This window comes from Salminus brasiliensis, chromosome 2, assembly GCF_030463535.1.
Source record: "Salminus brasiliensis chromosome 2, fSalBra1.hap2, whole genome shotgun sequence".
In the NCBI taxonomy this organism is placed as follows: domain Eukaryota; kingdom Metazoa; phylum Chordata; class Actinopteri; order Characiformes; family Bryconidae; genus Salminus; species Salminus brasiliensis.
The window spans coordinates 32,336,807-32,352,909 of NC_132879.1; the positions used below are offsets into that span (position 1 = coordinate 32,336,807).

A 16,103-nucleotide genomic window follows, 5' to 3' on the forward strand; every position below is an offset into this window, starting at 1 on the left:
CCCGTGGGGTCAAAATGATCACAAGAACGGTGAGCAAAAATCCCAGAACCACACGGGGGGACCTAGTGAATTACCTGCAGAAAGCTGGGACCAACGTTACAAAGCTACCATCAGTAACACACTACGCCGCCAGGGACTCAGATCTTCCAGTGTTCCCCTGCTTAAGCCAGTACATATCCGGGCGCATCTGAAGTTTGCTAGAGAGCATTTGGATGTGAAGAGTATTGGGAGAATGTCTTATGGTCAGATGAAACCAAAGTAGAACAGTTTGTTGTGTTTGGAGGAGAGTGAATGCTGAGTTGCATCCAAAGAACACCATACCAACTGTGAAGCATGGGGGTGGCAACATCATGCTTTGGGGCTGTTTCTCTGCAAAGGCACTAGGACGACTGGTCCGTGTACGTGAAAGAATAAATGGGGCCATGTATTGTGAGATTTTGAGTGCAAACCTCCTTCCATCAGCAAGGGCATTGAAGATGAAACGTGGCTGGGTCTTTCAGCATGACAATGATCCCAAGCACACTGCCAGGGCAACAAAGGAGTGGCTTCATAAGAAGCATTTCAAGGTCCCGGAGTGGCCTAGCCAGTCTCCAGATCTCAACCCCATAGAAAACCTTTGAAGGGAGTTTAAAGTCTGTGTTACCCGCCGAAAGCCCCAAAACATCATTGCTCTAGAGGAGATCTGCATGGAGGACTGGGCCAACATACCAGCAACGGTGTGTGCCAACCTTGTGAAGACTTACAGAAAATGTTTGACCTCTGTCATTGCCAACAAAGGATATATAACAAAGTATTGAGATGAACCTTTGTTATTGACCAAATACTTATTTTCCACCATTATTTGCAAATAAATTCTTTAAAAATCAGACAATGTGATTTTCTGATTTCTTTTTTCTCATTTTGTCTCTCATAGTTGAGGTCTACCTATGATTTCAATTACAGGCCTTTCTCATCTTTTTAAGTGGGAGAACTTGCACAATTGGTGACTGACTAAATACTTTTCTCCCACTGTATGTGTGGTAATGAACATGCAGTAATGGTATAAGCCCAGCAGAGGGTACTCTGGACAGCATTTGAATGATTTAGAATCAAAAACCACACTATTAGTAGTGCAGGTTCTTCTCAGACTGACAGACAAAACACTTATATTATATTTTAAAAATGTTTAATGTCTGACAAATTGGCAATAATTCACAAAAGCAAGCAAAAAAAATCCCATATCATTAACTCAGACACTGCATTTGTGTGCGTGCATTGTTTTTTTTTTCCCTGGACAGACCCAGAGCTAGCTGGTGGAAAATGAGAGCTTTCTGCATGTTAACAGCTGTAGTCAACAGCAGACTGGACTACAGCTCAGAACCAGAAGGACTCGGAGTTCACCAGCTCAAGTTTTAGAATATTCTGATAGCTGCTGGATGGAAGTTGTAGTAGGAACAAAGCTGTCCAGTCTGGATATAGATATTTTTTATAGATAGCCATTTTTGAGCATCAGCAGGAACTATGAATATTTTATGAATAGTGGAGATCTAGGATCAGTTTGGCCTTTCATATCCTAATTCTGTTACATATGAACAGGGGACAGCTGACCCTAGATTAGCACACTCTCAAGGCCTTCCAGCCAAAGGAGCTCTGGTGTAAAGGAGGCAATGTCCATTCCTGTAGCAGCTTCACATGGGACAGTCATATATGTGGATTGCTCGGTCATCCCCAGCAGAAATGATCTTTGAGCCAGTGCTGTTGTACTTCACGCTCCAAACCTTCAAGGACACACCATAAAGAACTTTTCTTAATACATAAATTCTTAATATTTTTTTAGTACAATACATTATTAATCAGTGACCCCAGATGTAGCCAATCAGCCAAAATATATGATTAGATGTGAAGCCATTTAAAATGTGTTTATAAAGTTTAGAACGGGGGATGCTAGGCAAATATTGCTAACAAATACCCCCCCCCCCCAAAAAAAAAAACATCTCAACCAGCTCAAAACACATCCAGATAGTCATGTGTTTTGTGCAGACAAAACAAATAAAGTGCAGATAAAGGTGGATCAATTGACTTTGTATCGGTATCTATCGATTTTCTGGCCGAATATGTGACTGGTCAATACTTTTAGCCGACCCTTAGAGGTGGACAGATGATGAGATCCATATTTTGAGTTGCTGCAGCTCTGCACAAAGTCATAGGACCCTTCCAGTTTAGCACTTAACCGAAAGTAAAGCCTATTGGCATGGTGTGGTGCAATTGGTAACACCACTACCACACCATGTGGTAGACCAGGGTTCAATTTCTGGTCAGGGTGACTATGCAGTGCAACACCAATAAGAGTCATTGGGCAAGACTAACACTAGACTGGTCCACCTCGGTTATACAAGTTACCTTGTAAGGCGCTCTGCTAAAAAGAGCATCAGCTAAATGCCATAAATGTAATGAGGTTGTGGGTGGAAAGACAGAGTTAGCATGGTCTGTACAGACTGGAGAGAGTTGGAGGCGAGTAGCACAGCCTATTTTGGAAGATGTCCGAGGCCAATGTTGGCTTATACAAATTAACGCTCAACCTTAAATGATGCTGCAGTATTAAATGCTAGAATGTAGCTGTTGCATCATTTAAGGTGGAACTAAAATTAAAATAAGAAACTGCCTAATAACTGCACTTACTCGGTATTCATTGGCTATTGCCAGGGCACATTCAGGTTACGTTGCTAACCAGTATACAAGTTTAATATAAAATTAAACTTCAAACATTTTATATGCACTGACTGGACTGAAACAGAAAGTCTGAGCCCCTCACACACTACTAGATTTTCTCTACAACTGTCCAGCCATCTAGCACAGACTCAGCTAGACTGACAATTAGGGCTCAAATCGGGGTAAAACTTGTGTAGTGTAACTCTCAGTAAACAACACCATGCTAAACAGTGTGGTTCCACACGTGAATCCCCAGGATCTCTCAGCTAGTAATCAGAGTAAAATGTGGTTGATTCTAAAAAGCAAAGTACGCTTCATTTTGAGAGGCGCATCTTCCATCTTGAGAGTGCACAGAACATTACAGAAGCCTGCACGACTGGCTGCTCTCATTCTCCACAGTGACAGGCACAGTAGGCCAAACAACAGCTGTGCTGCAGGTGAAGATGAGAAACATACCTGGTCCTGATGGTCAAAGAATGTGTTCACACATGCCCTGGTGCTTGCCTCCCACACCTTCACACTTTTATCTGATGAGCTAAAAAGACAACAAGGACAGAAACAACATTACATCAATAGACACTTGTCTTTTAAACATATGGAAATACATCAGGACATGAAAAGACCACTCAGAGACAGTTCTGCTCTTACCTGGAGACAAAGTGTGTGTTATCAGGGGAAAAGGACACATTAAGCACCCAGGATGCGTGTCCACTCAGTGTACCAGCCAGGTTAGCATGCTGCCTGTAAAATGAACGTTATCCTCATAAACTGCTTGCACATTCACTGTCGGAAGTATTACATAACCAAGACCTGCAACAATTGGACACAGTCTTTATTTTTTTATTTTACTTAAATATTTAATGCCAAAATGTCAAGAATATTTAAGGCAGCAGACTTCAGAACCAAAGCATCCCACCACCTGCATAATGAGAGCTGTCTAATCTCATAGCTCAACTTACACGTCATAAATCTTGATGTAGCCGTCATCTGAGGCAGTGACTAAGAGCTGAGAATCAGGGGAGAATGTGAGCGATCGGATGGGCATAGCGTGGCCTGCAGAGAAAAGAAAGAGACAGACAGTGTAGCAACCTACTGAGAGCTTTATCAGACCCAGACTAAGCCTTAGTAAGAGAGCCATCATCTGCAGCTATAAAATAATACAAGCTTAGATCACAGTCCAATATCAGAGCACACGGCTCACTCTCCCATAAAACTCTCTGCAGTCACAGTCTTCTACTCATGCTCATATGTTTAACAGAGCAAGAATGAAGTGACTGATGGAAGAAATGAGAAAGATGGAGGGATACAGTCACAGTAAGGGGGGGGGGGGGGGGGGGATCACTGCCAAGGAGTGGGGAACTGGGGTTATGACTGCAGGGGCAGAGCCAGGGGGAAATGCCTGGGGCAAAAGCTTTGCACTTTTCCACTGGAATCCTTGAACTTTGATATATTTAACAGAAAAAAAAGTCACCACATTCCAAACACAATTTCCAAGACCACAAAAATAAATGAATAAACAAACCAAAAACAGTGACAGGTTGGTTTTAGATGCATTCATTTCATTAAAAATACATCAAGGACATTTAAAGCATAATTTTACCTTCCAGCGTGTGCAGCAGTTTCCCAGTCGCGATATCAAAGATATTAATGATGCCGTCAATGGCACCGCTGGCTAAGTACTTTCCATCTGGGCTCTGGAAAAAGAAGAGTGGGAGCAGAGGGGGAAAAAAAAGACAGCGAGAGAGAGAGAGAGAAAGACCAGAGGACAGATACAGAAACTCTGCTTCAGATATTCATATTTCTCCCTTTTAACAAGTGTTTTACAAGATCATGCACTATCTAAGAAAATATGAACTGTTAAAGAAATAAAATGCAGGAAGACAATAAGGGGGGGGGGGGTGTCCGCTAGCCATGTTTTTCACAGGCTTTGTTGAGAAGGGCTGGAGACAACCCCCATCATCAGCTCAGGGCACATATGCAGATAATTAGACAAATTAGTTGAATATTTAATGTACCCAAACATCAGTGAAATTATGCAGCATGCCCCACATCCTCTACTGTTTGAGTCTTGGCTTCAGTTTAAACTACAGCTTATAAGAGCAATGCTATTAACATAAGACTCCTCAAGTAACCAACTCTACCAAACTCTAGCCAAATTCTGATGACTCCATCTTATCCATCATCCATTTTAACTCGCTTCCAACTATCCAATTTCTATTATGCGTGACCTAATTGAACAAAACATTGCGTATGCAGAAACGTGGGCGTCTTACGTAGGCGATGCTCAGAATGAACTTCCCTCTGGTGTCCAGGGAATATTCCTTCTTTCCACTCTCAACTCCGAAGATGTTAACCTTCCCAAGATGGCTGCCTGTGGCAATGTATTTGGAGTCGGGGGAGAAAGCTACAGACCAGGCATCAACTGCAATATAGAAGGAAAAAGGTCATTATGTCACATGACACACCTTCAAGAGCATCAGCACAGTCCCCAGAGCCCTGTGTTCCCTTCAATGTGCTCTTGCCCAAGGCAGCTTATGGAGGACATGTCTAAAGCCAGACATTAAAGGAGACTGCTTTTTAATCTACTGAAGTTTCAACCATTCAGGCATGTTTTTAAGAAGGTAAAATATTTATCAAAATATAGATAAAGTAGGTAACTAAGGTTTTACCCAGAAATATTGCTTTATCATCATACTAGTTAGAAGGATGTGGAAGGATCTTACTGAATACATTTAACTAGAAATAACGACATCAATAAATCGAGTAAACAAATGATCATTTACATTAATAAGAAAAATAGCAGACATGACTAAATTAGCATATCTGATTATTTACCTTGGACAATATGAAGACACTTCATATCTTTTACACCACATCAATAGTGGTAATAGTTGAAGAATTATAAAACAAAAATGTTTTTAATGTCTTCAGAGCTGGTCTTCTTTGCCCTATAGCTAGAGTGTTTGTAATAGAACTACCACATAAAAAATAACTGGCTAAATTAATCGATCATTTATAATGGTAACTATTTTTCACTCTATTGAAGATCGTTATACATATCTGAAGCAAATATACCATATAACAGAGGTGGGAAACCGAGCCGAGACTTCAGCACAGTTTGTTGATTTTCCTGCTCCAACACAACCACTAAACCTGGCCACTGACAGGTGTGCTTAAGAAAGAAAAACTAAAAACAGTGCAGAGGACCTCCAGGGGCTGAAGTTCCCCATCCCTGGATTAGAATAAGTGTATAAATGGAGTGGTTAAGTAAAGGCAAACACATAAGAAAGTGGCTGGAGAATGAAAGAGTGATCATTTGCATTACCTCAGCCCTTACTTAAATTATTGCAATATCGATTCAATATCGATTCTCAGCCCAGGGCCCATCTCTCTCCTCATTGGTTTCCATTATAGAAGCAGTTTCTATGTGCTGCCCTTACCTGGCCCCGCATCCATGGATTTGATTTGTTTGCCTGACTCTAGATCCCAGAGCCGGATGTGAGCATCCAATGAGCTGGATGCAGCAATGGCACCATTGTGACTTATATCCACCGACACTACACCCAGCTGGTGCCCCTCCAGGTTCCACTGGAGCTCCAACTTTTCATCTGACCTGTAGGGGCAGCACAGCAAATAGAGAGAAATATTACAATCCAGCAATTCATAAATATCTGGCCATCTTAAGTCAGTGTTCCTCAGATGAAAAGAACTAATGCTGCACTAATGCTAATTTCACATCAGCTCAATGCAGCCATGGCTACAACGGTCAATCTTCCGCGATCACGTTACCATTTCCAAACTTTCACCATGTCATCCAGAGAGCCGGTGACAATAGTCTCGGATCCATCCTTCTCACTCTTCCCCCAGGCTGCTGTCCATATGGCATCATCATGGGCTACAGAAAGAGACAGAGACAGTCAGAGAGACCTATAAGTTGCCACTGTCATGCAAAAACCTTGTGTCTCAGCAACTAGAGCAAAAACTGAGGTACAAGCGTGTTGCATGACAGCAAAGAAATACTCCAGACATTCACTGGCAGGTGAGGTAAATCCTTACAATCTTAAGAACCATTACAAATCTGTTAGGATTTATTCCACCCCAGTCCACTGATGTAGCTAGCTATAGGTAATGAAACAGACAGCGCTTAGCACCACTCACCATGCTCCTGCTTGAACAGTATGCTGTACTGAATTGAAGAAGAGGGTGGTGTAAGTACAATAAACAATAAAGGCAAGGAGAGAAACACACACTTCAGATGAACTGCAGTCCAGTCTGAACTGGTCAGCTCTTGTGTTGTCTGTAAACTCAACCTACCTGAGTGCTCATCTTCACGTGTTGACTGTGGCAGTGTTCTCCGTCTTCACCGGTTCTGGTTTCTGAAAACAACAACAAGCACAACAACTCCAGTTAAACAAGTCTAGTACAAAACTCAACTGCTCGGCTCACTTGGATCACCAGCAAGCCGCGTTGCTAGCTAGCTAACTGCGCAGGCTAGGATACACACTTCACTGCACTCTGCTAGCGCTAGCCTGACCGGCTATGCAGCGAACATTAGCGAACAAGCCGACTTACACTGCGCCGCTGACAAACGGAACTAAGCGAGGTCCTAGCTTACACTAGTAACACGCATATAGCCGAGCTGGGCTTTGAGCTAGCCTGTAAATAACAGAGATAAGGCAGGGTGGTGTAACGTAGAGATGAACATACCGCTTCCTTAGCAGTAAGCCGCCATGACAACCGCGCGCAGTGTATTGTGGGTTTTTACAAACGCGCTTCACTTCAACACTAGAGCGAGAAGTGCGCAGAAACTAAACACAGACCAAATACCACAGCACCAGGGTTTTAAATCAAATACAGAATGTTTTATAGTGCAGATGTACCTTTATTTGCATAATTCATTATTATTTTTAATTTATTAATTATTAAAACTCACTTAAAAACATTTTCTTAAGATTATTTTAAGAGACTCTTTATTGTCTTTTTTATGTAGGACAATTAAATCATATGCTTTTATGTTGAAATGTACTGCTTATAAACACTGTGAGGCACTATTACTGTACTGTATGCAATTTGTTTATTATTATTATTATTATTATTAATAATAATAATAATTAAAATTTCAGAAAGAATATTCATTTATTAATTATTAATCCATTACTATTCAGAAAATGGAGAAAAAAAATAATCAAACTAAGGATTCACAAAATGTTATTAAACAAGAAGTGGAAGGGACAATGGAGGGGGAAAATGGTAACAGGAAAACCCTCCTTGGCAAACAACGGTGTAACAGTGGTGTGTGGCCTGGTGTCGGTAAGCCATTATTGTCATTATGTAGACACTAGCAGTACTTTAAGAACAATCTCCACTTTTAATCTAATTAAATAAGACATTAATTTCAGTAGTTCAGCTATTAAAAATGATCATTTCAGAGGCTTACACTGTGAACAGTCTGTTACAGTCTGAGACCAGTGTGAGGCTATTGTAAGGTTAAAAACATAATTTCTTTAAAAGGAGAAAATATAAGAAAAAGTTTTTAAAGAAAAACAATTTATTGTTTTTTTAAGTTAAAAAAGCACATCTAAGAAGATACTTTTAATGAATCTGAGTCCAACTTCCTTGCGATCAGCAAACTCCAGATATTAAAGTTGAAAACCAAATACTTCTACACTGAATAGCATGACCTTGTCAAAACAGCATCACACCATCAGTGCGCAGAGTATGTACAATAGAGTGTGGTTTTGGACTTCTTTGGCTTTCTTTCAGCATGTCTTGCAAATACGTTGTTGGTACAGAAGTAGAGTCTAACTGTGCTTTTTAGACTTGATGATCCCAGGATAGTCAAACTCATTATAGTATAACACAATACATACCTTTACTATTAAAGCTTAATTCAGTAAAATGTCATAATTTATGCGTGTGCTTGGATTTACATAAAAAAGTGATGATATTTACTGCATTATGGGGGCCAGTACAGTCTTAAATGTTCCACCCTGTCATATTATCTTCTTTGTTTTTCTTGCATCCATATGCGGTGTTTCAGTGCTTCAGGTTAGTTTCAAAGAGACATGGGAGTTGGAAATGCTGAAGAGCTGCATTGTGCTGTACGCTATTTACAAGTTGAATGGACATTGGCATTGTATGAGCGCTAAGGTGAGAATGACGCGATGGCTTACATATGGTGGTCCTGAGGATGAATTTAACCTGCCTCTTCTTTATCTTTTTTTTCTTAGAGCATAAAGTTTGACTTTTGAAAGATCCACTGATCTTCTTCCTGAAATCCTTCTACCTTGTAATGTTATTGGCCTAGATTTTGGAGGAAGGGAACTAGAGAGTGAAACAGAGAGCGAGTGAGTGCGAGACCCAGAGACAGAGGTGAACTATTGTGTGTATTGTCCTTCACTATAGTGATCTTAATGCGGTAAATGGAATAAACTCAAGAAAAAGGCCAAGATGCATCCAGGGCCCCGTTTCCCAAAAGGTGCCTTAGTGTTAAAATTACCTTAACTAGTAGAGAGAGTGTTTATTGTGATGCTCGCTTGACCATTTAAGAATTGTCCTTGTGCTGAGATGCTTTTTGGGAAAGCCAGCCCACCCATATTTTTCAACCCTGTTAAAAACGTGTGTGGTTCTGTTACTGGTATCTTGCTTTCGCACTTGTGAAATTCAGTTACAGGCTTCAGTTAAACAGACTACTGCAGCGATTACTTCTATAAGATCACTAAAGTAAACTCACCAGAGAGGAAACTAGCCACATGCATCATTTCTTCATGTGGGAGTGTCAGTGTTGTGTTCTGCTTGGACATGAAGCACAGCATTATTGGAAGAGTGGGTTCGAGTGCTGTTATTAGTAGGCTTTAGAGAATTAGAGAGGTATTTTGGTTGGGGAAGGTTATGAGTAACACGCTAGACATTTCTCAGTACCACTGTTCAGCTGTGTGACGTTCAGTACTAAAAGGATTGGGCCTAATCACCTCTCTACAGGACAGATTCTGCAGTTCTTCTACCTCTTTGGAGCTGCTCTGAGGACAGCCCGCATACTTACACAGATGCCTTTCGCTTTGAGTGGCAATTAGTAGTTGCCTGGAAAGGCAGGTAATAACACTAAAGCAGGCCACTTGACTTCACCTGAACCCCGGCCTGCCTAACTAAAGCACTGGAAGAAAAGGCCGAATGCACTCTTTCCCTAATCACACAGAACATGTTTTCCTCTATTAATGATGAACATATGCTTGTAGTGCCTTTCTCCGAGCAGAACCCCAGCTGAAGAGGCGGTGTGTGCTAATTGGGCAGGTACTTCATGATGCTCTGATAAATGGAGAAAAGGCCTTGTTCCTGCTTTGACTTTATTTACGCTAATAGAATCTCTGTACGTAATGGAGTCAGTGTGCAATTCTCTGAATATGTTCAAGTGCTTTTCAAGTGTGGCTTCCCAGAAATATTTTTTTTAATTAAGTTCAAGGATCTCCTGGAACAGGGTTAATTTAGGACCACGTGTGCTTCTTTGTTATTTTTTTACTTTTGCAGTTGAAATATTTAACGTCTTTAATAAGTACAAAAATTTTGAGTATATTTTGAGTTTATATTTGATGAGACTGTTCCTCGCATGGCTGTGGAAAACAGAATAGTCTGATCACAATGCATTTTCCTTCCATACTGAGACGTTTTTCTGAGTGAAAGACGATAGCAGGCAGCTGCTAGCTGAGCGTAAGGATGAGGGAGTGGGAGGTGAAGCATGATTTTAAGGGTTAATATTATTTGACCCCGCCCACTGGTGCATTGTGATGTAATAAAAAATCAAATGATCTTTCAGAGAAATGCATTACAGTTTAATTGAGACTTTTTTACAGCCAAACTGGCCAGTTTGTATTAGCTTTTTTGTTTAACATTACATCCCTGGAAAGCTCCATGTGAGTTTCCTTTCTAATTAAGCTAATCTGGCTCCTCAGGGATCCCACTGTAAATATACTGTAAGTATATTCATGTCTTCCCAAAGTCTAATAAACGTTTGCTGTATTGCTCTCCTCTCTATGTGGATTTTAGTGGTCAGGTGAGTGGGTCAGGTTTGCGTCAGTATACCTCTGACCATAACATCACAAGGCCAACAAGGCTCCACCCTCTCTTTGAGTCTAAGCAACCTGGATAGCTAAAGCTGAAGCGACGGCTGATGGACGACGGCTCCCCAGTCGCAGCTGGGCTGGTGACTCGGTTACAGATATCTAAACCTCAGTAAACTCTAAAGATCAATGAAATCACAACCGCAGTTCTGTGTCTTGAGGTTGTAAGTGTTACTATGGTAACGTTTTGTAACCAGTGATGGGGGGGTGCTGTAAATCAAACAGATTAGATCATTAGATTATTAAGGCCATGCGCTCAAATGGCCAATTGACCTCTGAATGCATTTTGATGATTTTTGAGGAGGGCTTTACTCAACTTTACACATCCAAGTGTGCTCCCCGGGCTCTTTGAAACACACTTGAACATTTTGTGTACTTCCACTCAGCCAAAATGACAATCTGCCAATTCCAATCATGCTTCCCCAACTTTGATAGAAGATTAAAAACAGGACTTTTAAAGCATTTTTTTAAAGGATCTGAGAGATCATGCTGAATATGGCCATGGACATGAACTGACAACTCCTAATAGAGGTCATTTCTGAAGTTACTATGATCACATGGGTTTCTCTACAGACGTCAGTTTGAAGTGTTTGTATGCAGGCAGGCTCTTTTACACACTTGTGAAGTGTGTTCTGGAAAACATTTCACAAACTTTGAAGAAGTATCAGAGAGAGAGAGAGAGAGAGAGAGAGAGAGCTTTGTAGTGTGAGAGAATCTTTGCATTTATTAGAATTTTGCTCTTGACTCTCTTTGATATCCTAATCGCTGAGACAGGACCCATTCGTCTGGCAACAAGCGCAGTGACAGGGCAAAGAGCTGAGCGCTATAAGCCGCGCCACACCTCCGTCTCCTCCTGGGATGAGCCCGGCTTTGAAGATCAGGACCCCAGTGAACTCCAAAACTCAGATCTCAACAGAGAGCGACAGATAGAGAGAGAGAAAGGAAGATACAGCCAGCTCTGAGAGCTTAGTCAGCAGGGAGGAAATCCCAGACTGAGACTGTAATATTGTCACATTTCCATTCAGTGTTTTTCATGGTAAAAGAAATACAGTATCTGTTTTAGTAACAAATGTATCAGTTCTGAACCGAGGAGGAATTTTTATTCCCCCATTATAGGCTTGAACAAAGCTCTATTCATCACATGGCTTTAAGGCTAATCTTATATTCTGCCTGGCCGCTAATGACCATAGACACAAAGTGGGAAGTTAACTCACGTAAAGCTGTGAAACATACAGTAGATTAGTCATTTTAATACAAACGAAATGTCTAGATTAAATGTCTATGTTGTTCTGCAGACTTCCCTTCAGTGGGATCTCCTCAGGATCTTGGGATGTATAAGCTCTGCTCTGCATAATGCTGAAGGCCTCAGTATAAGCACGCAGTCTAACTCAGCTCTAAAAATGTGCGTATTTCCATTAAGCGACTGTGACTGAGAGAAAACAAGCTGCGGTTAAAACGGAAACAGCACAACAGCTAAAGGGGAGGGGGGGGGTTACTTATGGAGGCGTTTGCAGATCCTCTCCACTCTTTAGTGGTCCAGTGGACTTCAGAAGATTCTGAGGTTTTGGTTCATCTTCCCCAGCAGCATCCCACACTCCCTTCATTTTTGCTCCTCGTTAGCCCACAACTGTGCACACCAAACCACCACATTTCTAGCATTTCTTCAGGATATCCTTAAACGTCTCCTTACAAGCAGAACATAAAACACACACACATTTAAAACATTGTTTCTTCCTCCATCTCACATAATCATTTCTAACATAAGAACTGCAAGGATGACAGATCGACAGCTGCTTGCTTTGCCTTCAAAGACCTTCATTGCATTACTTTACATAAATAACTAATCGAGGATGGATAGTGCAGGATTTGTTGCCTGACAAAAGAGTGGCTGCTTAAGCCTGTGCCTTGACTTACACACCCCGCCAACCCACAACACCATCTGCTGCTGTCAAGGGAATGGAAATGCAGTACAGAGAAAACATGAAAAAGACCTCAGTGATTACTGTTAACCAGCAGCAACTGGTTCAACCTATAAACAAGCAGCATCAACTCTTTGCAACATGGCGATATTAGACCTTCAATCATTTCTTTCAACTGTTTTTTTTTTTCTTTTTTGTTCTTTAATAGAAAAACAACCATATTCTTCAAATATATACATACAGCAGACCTAATGTGTACTTGAATGTCCCTTTGCAAGCCATCGACAAACCTCTGGCAGAACCCTTGCATGATTTTTGACCAGTCCTCTTGGGAGAATTGGTAAAGTCCCATTTGAATTTGAATTTGTTGGTTTCTGGACATGGACCTGACCACAGTCCACATGTTTTAAATAGGGCTGAGGTCAAGATTCTGGAAAAGCCAAAAGCTTAATGTTAGCCAGACTTATCCATCCAGTGTTGAGGTCCAAGTTTCAACTGATGTTATACTGGAGAATTCTGAGGTATTCATCTTCATTCTTCATTATTTCATCCAGTTTGTGTAAAAGACCAGTTCCACGGGTGGCATGACAGCCCCAGAGCATGATGCTACCACCACCATGCTTAACAGTTGGTAGTATTCTTGTGGTGCCTCCAGATGTTTGTTTTTTTTCCTCCATGTGGTCAGCTACAGATTTATGTCAGCTTGGAGGTATTAGTTTTTGAGCTGGGGCTTTCTTTCAGGCTATCAAAACTTGCTTGACTGTAGACAGTGGCACACTGGTAATCCAGCAGCTTCCAGGTCATGGCAGGGCCAGAGGTGGTAATGATAATAACACACTTTATAAGAAGTTTTATAAGAAGGTCCTCTATACTCTTCCTCGCGTTTATTTATGAGGTCACTATTCGTGTGCCCCAATTCGGAGGCTGCATTTAAAGGCCGATTGCGTCACATTTCTTCTTTTCCATGGTAACGAAGGATCCGACGGGTCGCTCCTTCGCCAGCCAACCTTTCCCCTTTCACCAAGGGTGTCAATAAACACACTTATGCTCAAATCTGTTGTTGTTGTTTTTTATTATTATATCGTGACTATATGTGCATATGACATCAATATACAAACAAGGACAGTCAGCCTAAAGATAATATACAAAATTAGGAGTTTCGTTTCGTGTACTGGCAGGAACGGCAGTGCTGTGACGCAAACCGGAAATCCGCCGCAGAGCAGGGCTCATTTCGGTTCGGCCTACGCGGGTCCACGCAGCCTTTGAAGGCTACGGCTCCGTCGACTGCGCCCTTCGAAGGCTGCAGCCCCTGAATTGGGATCCCCCCTTTTTTTATCCCGTTATATTAATCTACGCTCATCTCACTTAATTAATTAATTAGTTAGTTAGTTACTTATGGAAAGATTCGACTCATCAGTCAACTCTATTAAACTGTATAAACCATCTGAACCACTGACAGTGTTGATAATAACAGAGTAGACATCGCCCACCATGCAGCAACTCCATATCGTTGCCGTCCAATGAAAAACACGTATCTCCGAAACGGTGATTTTACAGGAGAAGGCAAAAGTATAAGTATAATGTAAAATATGTTTATTCTTATTTTATTTGGAGCGTTTTTATTCTCATCCAGAATTATTTACACAGACAAAAACGGAGACACGTGTTTTTCACTGACAACAAACGCATTTTATCCTCTCCCCCCAGGTTTACTGAATTATACCCAACCCTAATAATCCACAGTAACCCAGGGACGCAGTTAACGTTAGCTAACTAGCTGCTCCGCTAACAAACACCCATCCCAACCTCTGCACAGTCACACAGCTATAAAAGACACAAGCGCACTTTGACCACATTCGCTGGACCGCTGATGTTATATATTTTAGCTGACTCCACCTCAAACGTGGTTTTATTACATTTCATTACAGCGTTTTCTAAAAGACCCTCACTTTCTGCACGGGCTGAGCTGTACCCTAATGAAAGCGCTCACCCACACTTGAAGCTCAATAGGCGCCAATCAGCGACACCTACTGGCGAGTCTCTTTACACCACGTTTCCAGTGTAGCTGAGTGAACGCTGCCATGTATTTTATTACTGCAGGTTTTTCAACGCTTTAACCCATTAACCCTTTCAACAGCAAATCTACACTAACATTGAACTAGATTTCACACGGCACGTCTACACACAGGATTTGATGGATTTTCAAAACACTTCATTTATTGAAAACGGAATAGGAGATTCACTCAAGATCGCAAAATATGAGCAATTATTAAAGACACATCTCACTGCCTTCCACATGTTCCCGGCCAGAGGAGGTGACATCACACTAGGTGCAGGCCACGTGTTTTACATTTGTATACACTGGGACAGGCATAGAGTGTATTTTATTAATTACTGATTTTTTTCTACAGAAAATTGATATTATGTGCAATTGACTTTGATAACTTGATACAATGTGACTTATTATTTTATGTAAAAGTCTTGAGAGTGTGGGCGGGGTTTTATTTAGTTAATATTTTGTGTGCCTAAAATATACAGCAAGCATTATTAATATTGAACGTTTCATGTAATTAGTATTCAAAAACAGATTAAATGAAGATTTCAAATGAAGATTGGTCCATTTATCTGGGAGGGGTTAAATGTGCCCCCTGTTCTCCAATGGCTCATGTGTAGTGTAAACTGATGGAGTAAGCGGTTAACAGTGGCAGGATTGTGGCTAACCAGGGAGAAGTTGTTTTCTCACTATATGTCCAAATGTTTGTGGACACCCCTTCAAATCTGACACAGATGCCCACACACAGCTTGTCTAGTCTCTTTAGAAATGCAATGCCAATAGAATAGGACTCAGCAGATAAACATGAACCCATTGGCATCGTGCCTAATGCCAGGCGTGAGGGGTACAAAGCCACCCCCCCCCCCCAAGCATTGAGCTGTGCAGCAGTAGAACTGTGTTCTCTGCAATGATGGTTGGTGCTCCATCCAGTACTTTTGGGATGAATTGGGGATGACAGCAATGCTCTAAAATCTAAGAGAAAGCTTTCATTGCACAATATAGACAGTTACTCCAATAAAAAGCAGGATAAATAATACCCTTGATGTCTGAAGTATATGAATCAGGAGGTGTCCCAATACTTTTGCCCATGTAGTGTGTGTATTATTCCAAAATAAGTAATGTAGATTTATTGCTATTACCATTACATGTGTTAGCCCTTGCAACTAGACAATAAACCTTACACTTAATAAAACAGGACGTCTGTATTTTAAGGGGCTAAAGTGCTGAGCATCACATCAGGAAAAACTGCCAGCCCTTTTAGCAGCATCTTAATGGAAGCGAGGCAGGAGATCCGCATATTTCTATAGGAACTGTTGTGACAGGAGAGAC

At 41.2% G+C, this 16,103-nt stretch overlaps 1 protein-coding gene across 1 annotated transcript; it reads right to left on the minus strand.

Annotated features, from left to right (window-relative positions):
* Positions 1–1,254: 1,254 nt before the first annotated feature.
* On the minus strand, positions 1,255–7,463 carry skic8 (SKI8 subunit of superkiller complex). Its single transcript, XM_072673802.1, has 11 exons — positions 7,396–7,463; positions 7,003–7,064; positions 6,847–6,874; positions 6,478–6,583; positions 6,129–6,301; positions 4,962–5,110; positions 4,289–4,382; positions 3,648–3,741; positions 3,337–3,429; positions 3,145–3,223; positions 1,255–1,757 (listed from the first exon to the last, which is right to left on the minus strand). Exons 2-11 carry the CDS (start codon positions 7,012–7,014, stop codon positions 1,668–1,670), a joined length of 918 nt encoding a protein of 305 aa, XP_072529903.1. The 5' UTR covers positions 7,015–7,064; positions 7,396–7,463; the 3' UTR covers positions 1,255–1,667.
* Positions 7,464–16,103: the final 8,640 nt, after the last annotated feature.

Excerpts from the sequence above, each read along its gene's own strand:
- skic8 (XM_072673802.1), bottom strand. Across the intron at positions 6,584-6,846 it reads ACTGTTCAAGCAGGAGCATG|CCCATGATGATGCCATATGG; the intron begins GTGAGTGGTGCT and ends CTCTTTCTGTAG. Across the intron at positions 4,383-4,961 it reads TCATTCTGAGCATCGCCTAC|AGCCCAGATGGAAAGTACTT; the intron begins GTAAGACGCCCA and ends TTCTTTTTCCAG.